The sequence below is a fragment of the Giraffa tippelskirchi genome, chromosome 5 (genome assembly GCF_054371585.1).
Source record: "Giraffa tippelskirchi isolate mGirTip1 chromosome 5, T2T-mGirTip1v1.2.pri, whole genome shotgun sequence".
In the NCBI taxonomy this organism is placed as follows: domain Eukaryota; kingdom Metazoa; phylum Chordata; class Mammalia; order Artiodactyla; family Giraffidae; genus Giraffa; species Giraffa tippelskirchi.
Window position 1 is genome coordinate 25,779,287 of NC_137279.1, and position 9,632 is coordinate 25,788,918.

Below are 9,632 nucleotides of genomic sequence, written 5' to 3' on the forward strand. Positions count from 1 at the left end.
TAGAATATAGACAAGAACTTAAATTATTCACGTGATGCTTTAGGCAGTTTTGGTTTTGCACCTTACATTGCAGGCACCAGCAGCTTAATGCTACATGTTGTCTTTGACATGTAGTTAATGCAAATGTAGAATTTCTCCATATGGCAGCTGTTTCTCTAGAAAATCCAGTTTTATTGATATTTAATGTATTTGCTCAGATTGGGGTTGTGTGCTGTTGATTGATACTTGGTTCTGGCACAACATAAAATGGAAATGGAAAATGTCTGCATTCCAATTTGATGGTTCTTTTTCTATAAATGTAGTGAAAGTCTTTATATTACTTTGCTTTCATTTGCCCTTCAAAGTTGGTGAAATAATGGATATAAAGTGGTGTGTAAAGAATAAGATATTTGTATTATGCCATTATTGGTTGTAAGAAATAAGTGTATTAATAGTTTAGTTAGTAGAGCACTTTTGGTACCGTCAGCCTTGGGTTTTAGTTCTGACTCGAGAGGTGATTTAGTTGTCTAATCTCAGGCAGTTGACTTCATGACTATGGTCCTTGGATGTCTCTCTAAAATGAGAGGCATGGGTTGGGACTTCGAGTCTTCTGGCAGAACAGTACTTAAGTAGTAAGGACATCAGTCATGAGCATGGGATAGACCGGAAGTAAGTATACCACATCCTATCCCCCGCTAAGAACACAAAGACTATTTGCGGGGGTTGGGGGGAAAGCCTCGATGTAGGGGTAACTGCTGTTTTCCTTCTGTTTCATTCAGTTTTCTTCATCTTTATGTATTTCTTTTCCTTATATACATAACGTTTTGTCCTGTCCTTCGTCGTGTTCTGTGTCATTGTCTCCATTCCACTTTCCTTGTGTTTCATTCCTGTATCTTTCTTGTTTAGACCAAGTGGAGCACGCAGCTGGCAGAGCCTCTATGTAGGACCCTTCAGGAACCTGAGGGTAAGTGCACACGTGTACTTACCAGGCTCCCAGTGGCTCTGCCGGACCACTTCCCAGGCACTTCCTGCCTCACAGACAGGAACTAACACATCCCCCTCCCTTCCTAGAAGTCCTTACAGGTTGTTTTCAGTTAGAAGTTGTTTTTGTTTACTTTTAATTTGATTATATGTAGAACAAAAACTAAGTATTGGGGAGAAATGTATTGATTTGAGGAAATGTAGTAGGTGCCACCAGGTGCTGTTACGGTATTTGTGAGTGACACTGGGCGTACCTAAGTGTGAGTTAGGATTCTCAGGGTCAAACTGCCCTACTGTCATAGATTGGTTAGTTCCCGGGGGACCCTGGTCTTCAGTTTCTAGCACAGAAATAGCAGGTAGGACGGGGGATTTCAGTAGCCCCTTCATCTCTAGTCTTGGTCCTAATGGGAAGTACCTTGAGCATTAGAGGATTCTGATAAAGATTGAGAAAATCATTTTATGTATTAGGTTATCTCAGTTCCATTAATTAGTGATGATTAGATTCATGGTAGACTCGTGTCCATCATAAATTAAGTCTATCAGTGTTCACCAAAGGCACTTAAGAGGTAAGTTTAGTTGTTCCATCGCTTAGTGTTTAGAGTTGGCTTGTTAGTATTATCAAATACTGTAAAAATTTTAAGAAATACACAGACTGTGGAACCCGATATTGGTTTAGTCCAGTGGTTCTTAACCTAGCTAGAGAGACACTCTCTTTTGGGTGAGGCTTCGGCTGTATCTGGAGACTTGCGCTTGTGACAGACAGACGCAGGGGCACGCTATTGGCATTGAATGGGTGGAGGGCATTGGTGCTTCTGAATGTCCTGTGATGTCAGCCCCACAATAGAGAGCAGTCTGACCCCCCCTGTCAGTGTGCTGCGGTTGAGGGGCTTGCAGCAAGCCTGGAGGGTGCTCTTCTTTGCTCTCCAAATAGACTGTCCCTACTGCATGTGGCTTCTCTTCACCAGGCAGAACAGGGTTTCCTGGTCATGGTTTTTAAAGAGGATAACAGGGGCAGCAAGGGGTGGAGGAGTGGAGTAGTCCGGTGATGGCATAGCTGCTCACTGATTAGGAGAGTCTAAAACTAAGATATTTGAAGTTCAGTATCAGCTAGGTGTTCTAATATTCTTTTAGGCAGGGAACTAAAATAGCATTTTTAGCTATGTACTTTCATTCTTGGTACATACTAATGAATGGTATTATTAAAGCTGTGATTTGCTTTATGTAAATCTAGAAATCGAGTACTTTTTTAATAGTCTGTACATATAGGTCAGTTTACTTTTTTTTTTTTAAACCGGTTTCATATGGCGCTTGATAGGTTTCAGAAAATTTTCTGCATTGCTTTTCAAGAAATTGTAGTACAAGTTGACATCTGTTGTTCTAATAAATTTTACACTGTGACTTAAAGGTTTATTCATAAGAGGTGGAGTTTAGACCTCCCTTTTTATTTGTTCATGCTTGTATGAAGTGGCAAGTAAGAGGTTGGTAGAAAAGGGTTATATTGTTTAGCCTATTTGAAGAACATGAGATGGTACTGATGTCTTATAACTATTTGAGGATTTTGATTCAGGGAAAACGCGTTCTGAATATAACTTTTGAATCAGGCGTCTGAGGGCACTGGGAACCGTTTCCATGAACCCCTTCAGACTGGTGCTGCAGTTACTAGACCAGTTACATTCATAGCCAAGTAATCATTTGTATTTGCCTTGTTTGCTACCAGTAGTCTGTTATGGCCCAGGCACAACACACACACAGCACAGCGTATAGCATAGTGAGGATAAAAAAACTGGTTGAGTCCAAATTCCTTTAAACACACCTGGATTCTCAAGAGCCGTTGTCATCAGATTCAGGCTAAGTTAGCTGTTAAACATTGGCAAAGGGTGAAAGACTTGAAAGAATAGGTTACTTCTTACCGGATGAAAAGGTGTGTTCATATCCTTGCCCCTTGCAGAAGGGATTGGTTCATCACATTTCCACCTGGAGACACGAATTGGCCAGCTACATACAGACTCTCAGCTCTTGTTTCCACCGGAGTGTAGTTCCAGCGAAGTACACGCTTGTGTTGTGGATTCAGCTTCAGCTGCCTTTAGAAATGAATGAAGTGATGTGTTACTAGGAATTTGAGTGAAGGTTTTATATAATTGCAGGAGACATCTTCAATTTTTTTTTACAAGCTGAAGAATTAGGGATTTAAAATGGTATTTTGTTTTTTAAGACTAACAAAGCAAATGGCTGATTGTTAAGTATCTTATACTTTTTTTCTTGTTGCATATCTATCAAAATATGGAGGTGTTTTTGACGGTTAGTATTTGTAGTTGATGTTTCTATTTTTAATCATGATCTTTGTAGTGGTGATATTTTGTGTCTCTGACCTCATTTCATTTGTTGTCTATGTTTTAATTAGTTACTCTCCTCTGTAGTGATTCTCTACACTAGTGTTAAGGAGAATACCATTTTCCAGAAGCTATGAGTGGTTTCTAGTTTCTAGTCATTTACTAAATCAGAGATGAAGGTGTCAAGAGCCTTGTTCTGAAGAGAAAAGACAGTTCCAGGAGCTGTTGAGGCCTGGTTGAGGGGAGCGTCACAGAAAGAGCAGAAACGTTTAGAGGAAGGTGGGTGGAACTTATTCTGAATCTGAAAACTGAAAAACAAAAGCTCCCAGGAGCAAGAAATGGTAGAATTTAAAAAATGGAACAGGGTCACAAATTCTGATTAAATCCCAGAGAGGCGGAGCTTCTGAACCTTCGGCATTAGTACTTCTGTGGAGAAAAGGGCAACCCACTCCAATATCCTTGCTTGGAAAATCCCTTGAGCAGAGGAACCTTACAGGCTATAGTCCAGGGTCTCAAAGAGTCTTGAGCAACTTCACTATCACTTTTTTTCCAGAGTAGTTCTTTAGGGAAATGTTTGTCCATGTTGAACATCTTGGTGACTTTAGTTTATTGTCCCAACTCGTCAGAAATTTGTTGCGTTTTGATGTTATCTTGTGAACTCTCTTACTACTTGGAATGCAGTTAGCATTTCCTGACTTCCATTCTCTGAGTTGTTAATGAAATACTGAATTGTGCTGAACCTCGAGTTGAGTCCCTCCAGACCCTAAGAATGCCGTGCCGGCCGACAGTGAACTGTTCAGAATTACTGTGCGTTTGATATTTGAGCCGTGGTGTATGGGTATGGTATCCCTTGCTGTTCAGCAACATCTCTGCTTCTGTTGCTTTACTTTGACAAGTCTGGATAGTCTTTTTCTGATGTGCTTCTTACAAATAACTAGACTTTTGCCAGTTCCTGTTATTTGTGTGGTGTTAAAATTTAGTGCTCTTCTCTAATTTTCCTTGGACATTCAGTGTTGTTAACTCTTTTGGAATATATTACATATTAGCTTGATAGCTGTTATAAGGGGAACCATTACCCAAGATTCTCAAAAATACAGGGTTTGTGAGTTTCTGTTTTCTTTGACATACTGTAGAGGTATTCATATTCATCATCTGTTTCTTCAGGAATCGGATGTGATAATTGCCTAGAAATAGTTTGAATTAGTAATTGCCTCCAAAAATTCAGGATAATAGTGACCAAATGAACAAACAGACAAGCAAACAAATAAATAAATATTGTGTTTCAGGGAAGAAAAAATCCCAAGAAAGTAAAAACAAAGCAAACAAAACCGAAGACATACAGCTGAAGACAAGTGAGCCAGATCCCAGTCCTGCAAATATGAGAGATTCTGCGGAAGGTAAGCTTGGAGTTGGACCTGTAGGATGTGGGCGTGTTTGCCCACCAGCTGCTTTGACTTTGTATCTCCCTGCAGTGCCCTTCTCAGAATCATCCAAGAACTGTAAAGGGTTAAACAGCAAGAAGGCCGCCTACATTTAATATGGCAAGCTGAGCCTTACTGGTCCCACCTCCCCTTCAGGAAATTATTGAAGACCTTCTTTGTTCAAGATGAAATTATTCCCTGGTTAAAATAAAATGAAACGAAGTGAAATGAAACGTACTATGTGACTGTATTTATAAATAATTCATAAAGTTCAGAACCACCAGAACAAGTCTATGATGATAGAGGTCAGACTGGCAGGGACAGGAGGAGGCTTCTGGGGTGCCAGTGCCAGTCGATCACAGGGTTGGGGTGAGCACAGCAGTGTATTTACGTTGTGAACATCTTATCTTGCAATATTCTTTTTTATAGTTTGTACTTCAGTTAAAAACTTACTTGAAAATATCAAACACCTTGGATCGTACGTGTCAGAATGAAGAGGATAGAGAATGAAGTGTTTCTCTTTTTGGTTAGAATGTAAATTTCTGCCTACAAATTTGTATTTCTCCCTACAAAATTTCCTTCTTTAGAGCTCTTTCTAAAAATTAATACTCTAGGCCCTCCATGATGTAAGAATTCCCAGAGACAGGGACTGAAGTTGCTCAGGAAGGCTGGTTACCCTGTGCCTGATGCAGTTGAGACACCACACTGATGCTGGCCAGGAGAAGTGGGAGTGGGGGGGTGGGGGACGACATGGTCTTACATTGTTATGTGGCAAATTCATGCAGAGACTGAGCTTGCTCAAAAGTTCACAGTGACCCAAATAAGCTGATTTCAAAATACAGACTATGACTCTTTGAAAAAACATTTGTAGAGGAAAAAAAAAATATTGTAGATGCCTTTTATAATCTTTTTATTAGCACTGTTTGTGGGGATGACATTCTTAAAGGATTATTATAATTTTCTGCGGCATTTTACAAAGCAAGAGCAAACTCACTTTTTAGAGTCCTGTAAAACTAAGATCTGCCAGCTGATAGCAGGTTTGCTAAGACATTTGTTGGAACAACAACAAAAAGACCAAAGAACCTTACTACCGGTAGTGGTAGAATTAAAGAACAGTCCAACAGAACCCTCTCCCCTTCAGCAGTTCAGAACCGTTAATTTTTTTCCTGATATAAGTTCAGGTCCTGCGGAAAAAAAGATACTTAGTGTCTATGTGTTTGTGAAACAGCTGGTCAGTATTTGATTGGTTCTGGGCAGTGTGATTGTCAGCGTCTTGCGCGTGTTCTGTTTGGCCCTCAAAAAGTGGTTGGTGTATGGAGCAAGTGGCCAGACTCTTCTGTTATTTCCCAGGCCATCCTTTAGGTTTAAAACTCACCAGACCTCAGCGAGTGTTTGGACACAGTTGGATTCATAGAGCTGTGTGCATTTTGGTTCATACTACTTCGGACAGCTTTCAATCTGGAATTATTTACCAATCATAGAAAGAATATTTCCATTCAAAGAAGCTATAGATTTTGGCTGAAGATAAATTCTGTAAAGAAATTTTTGAGCCTTAGAGATGGTGTTTTCATTTCTGTTTTATCATTTAGTTTTTTTTTCTTTTTCTTTTTTTTTTTTAAGCGATGTGCTGGGTCTTTGTTGAAAATGTATTTGAAAAGGGAGTTAGCTCCTGGGAACCACCATCAGATGACTGGGTTCCCAGTTGGTGGAAAACTCGTGCAATATAAGAAATGCATCTGGAGGAGAGAAGGCTGGAGTGTATGTAGAGGCAGAAACCTCATTGCTAGTGGATGAGGTGGTAGGTAGGAAAAAATAATACACCTTCTTAGGAAGCACGGGGAAGGCCAGGACAGAATCGTTGCTCGTGTTAATACCTCACACATGCCGAGTTTGGAAAGGTTGGCCCTTTAAAAGCCTCCCTTGTCCTGTGTATCCAGGCAGTCACAGAGTCTGTTAACAGGACTCTGGTGTCTTATCTCACTCTGGCCACTTTTTTCCTGCCTCTTCTGCTTTTTTCCATTTCCATCTCTCAGTGTAGGCAGCCAAAATCTGCCGTCTAATGCCACTGCATTGGTATTGGTTTCTGCCTCCTCCCAGTTGCTTAATACATAACTGCAGCCACGTCTCCCAAATGGCACTCTTCTGCCTTAAAATATCTTACTGGCTCCCCACCGCCTCCAGTGCAGTCTGCACTGATTTACAGTGTGCTGCGTGTTTGATGGCTCCTGCTTTGTTTTCCTCTTCTATCCTTGCAGCCTCCCCCTGATTGATTAACTAAGCCACCAGATATTCCTCCCTTGTTTCTGTCCTTAACCATTGTTAACCATGTACTTCCATGGGCTTAACCATTAATTCATTGGAGTGGTGTTCCCTGCTTGCTTAACTCCTGGTCAGGTAGAGCTCTGGAAGGATGAGGACCTCGGTGGCCTTACTCACCTGGTACTGACTTTTTGTCCAGTGAGTGAAGGAAGAGCCAGTTAATAGAACCAGGAGAAGTCAGAGCAAGCTTTGTTTCTTCTACAGAACCTTTCATAACTCTTCAGGCACCTACAGTAAAAAGAGGTATAATTCAGCAGAGACTTAGGTGGTGCTGCAGAGAGGGCAGTGCCGTCGGCTGTCCCCACCAGCGTTAAATGCTCTGTGATAGCTCCTGTCTCAGAGGCCCGTACTGGCCCTGGGTTCCCTTCCAGCCACTCCCTCATTCCTCTGCTTTCCTCTATAGCTGAACTTGAAAGATTTGCTTCCAGTCTCCCTGTCTTTTTCTTCCTGTCTCTCCTGACCTCCAATAGGCATTTGTCCCCACTGCTCCACCAAAACTGTTGTCACCATCACCACACCCCTACCTGGGCAGATCGCATGTTCAGTTCTCAGTCCTATCTTACCCAGCCTGTTAGCATTTCTGGATACAACTGATCACGCCCTCCTCAGTTTAACGGCTGCCCCTCTCTTGGCTCTCCAGATCCTCCCTGGGCATTCCTCTGACCCCTGGGTACTGGAGTTGACTGGGGGACAGAGCGATTCCCCTGTCTGCATTCACTCTCCAGGTGACCTCGTCCAGGTCCATTCTCCAACTGCTGTTTCTAGTCTGAAGAGAGTCAGATAGAGCTACTTAATATCTTGACTTGGATGTCTTATCAGGCTCCTCAGACTTCAACCCATCCAAAGTAAACCCTCATTTCCCCCCAATACAAACAAATGCACACAGACCAAACTTGCTTTTCCCTCAGTCTAGTGAACAGGATAACAGCAGTTGCTGTGGAATCTCTTTGACCCTTCTGTTACCACCACCAGCCCCCACCCTTCCCTGCCCCCGCTCCGCTCCATAGTCAACCAACACACTCAGCTTGTTAGCTTCATCTCCAGAAAACATCCAGGGTCTGACCACTTCCCACTATCTTCAAGCCACTCTCATCTCTCCGCCTGCGCCTCTCCTGGAGGATGTAGTAGGCTTCTCTCATCTCCCTGTCCACCTACAGTTTTCTGTCTTGCATGTAGCACCTAGAGTGATTCTCCTGTATTTCAGTTGATCTTCTGTTTCTCTATTGGCTTCTTGTTTCCACTTAGAATAAAGGTCAGCAGCCTATAAGGCTCTTCATGAGCTGATATTATCTCCTGCTCTCCACCTTCTCTCCCTGTGCCCACCCCCCTCCAACTTCCTGGCCAATTCTTGAACACATCTAACATGTTCCTGACTCGGAGCTTGCACATTTGCTATTTCCTCTATCTAGAGGACTTCCTTCCACCAAATATCTGCATGACTGATTTTCTTTAGATCTCTACTCACCTGTTATCTTGCTGGTGAGTACTTCCCTGACCACCTTGTACCATTAATCTCAGGTTGGGCTAGACTGGGCTCCTTTTGAGCATTGAGACTCAGAAGTGACTTCAGATTTCTTTTTCATTCTCTGAGGCACACCTGTTGTTATTGTTCAGTTGCTAAGTCCTATCTGACCCTTTGCAACCCCATAGACTGCAGCAGTCCAGGCTTCCCTATCCTTCACTATCTTCCAGAGTTTGCTCAAACTCATGTCTGTTGAGTCGGTGATACCATCCAACCATCTCATCCTCTGTTACCCCCTTTTCCTGCCCTCAATCTTTCCCTAGCATCAGGGTCTTTTCTAGTGTGTGGGCTCCTCGCATCAGGTGGCCAGAGTATTAGAGCTTCAGTAATAGTCCTTCCAATGAATATTCAGACTTGATTTCCTTTAGGATTGACTGGTTTGATCTCCCTGCAGTCCAAGGGACTCGCAAGAGTCTTCTCTAGCACCACACTTCGAAAGCATCAATTCTTCGGTGCTCAGTCTTCTTTATAATCCGACTCTCACATCCATACATGACTGCTGGAAAAACCATAGCTTTGACTCTATGGACCTTTGTCAGCAAAGTGATGTCTCTGCTTTTTAATGTGCTGTCTAGGTTTGACATAGCTTTTCTTCCAAGGAGCAAGCGTCTTTTAATTTTGTGGCTGCTGTCACCATTCTCAGTGATTTTGGAGCCCAAGAAAATAAAGTCTGTCACTGTTTCCACTGTTTCCCCATCTATTTGCCATGAAGTGATGGGACTGGATGCCCTGATCTTTTGTTTTTTGAATGTTTAAGTTTTAAGCCAGCTTTTTCACTCTCCTCTTTAACCCTTATCAAGAGGCTCTGTAGTTTCTCTTTGCTTTCTGCCATTAGGGTATCATCTGCATATCTGAACTTATTGATATTTCTCCCAGCAATCTTGATTCCAGCTTGTAAGTCAGTTCAACCCAGCATTTCGCATGATGTACTCTGCATAGAAGTTAAATGAGCAGGGTAACAATATACAGCCTTGAAGTGAAGTGAAGTGAAAGTTGCTCGGTTGTGTCTGACTTTTTGTGACCCCGTGAAATACACAGACCTTGAAATTCTCCAGGCCAGAATCTTCTCCAGGGGATCTT

At 42.2% G+C, this 9,632-nt stretch overlaps 1 protein-coding gene and 1 long non-coding RNA gene across 15 annotated transcripts in view; one reads left to right on the forward strand and one right to left on the reverse strand.

Annotated features, from left to right (window-relative positions):
* The window catches only part of PRDM2 (PR/SET domain 2), a 137,667-nt gene that overhangs the window by 79,572 nt on the left and 48,463 nt on the right, over positions 1 to 9,632 (forward strand). For 8 of the 14 annotated variants that reach the window (XR_014054337.1, XM_081492169.1, XM_081492172.1 and 5 more), the window contains one exon: positions 4,577 to 4,687. Coding sequence is in view for 12 of the 14 variants with exons in the window: in XM_081492169.1 (XP_081348295.1) it covers positions 4,577 to 4,687 (111 nt within the window). In the remaining 2 variants the exon portion in view is untranslated. Of the gene's footprint in view, positions 1 to 885; positions 944 to 4,576; positions 4,688 to 9,632 lie in introns of all 14 variants that reach the window. The other 6 variants (XR_014054339.1, XM_081492174.1, XM_081492175.1 and 3 more) reach the window with 1 other exon arrangement.
* Positions 5,605 to 7,959, reverse strand: LOC145506791 (uncharacterized). The gene is made up of 4 exons (XR_014054340.1): positions 7,919 to 7,959; positions 7,594 to 7,796; positions 7,148 to 7,258; positions 5,605 to 6,242 (listed from the first exon to the last, which is right to left on the reverse strand). It is a non-coding gene; the product is annotated as an uncharacterized LOC145506791 (long non-coding RNA).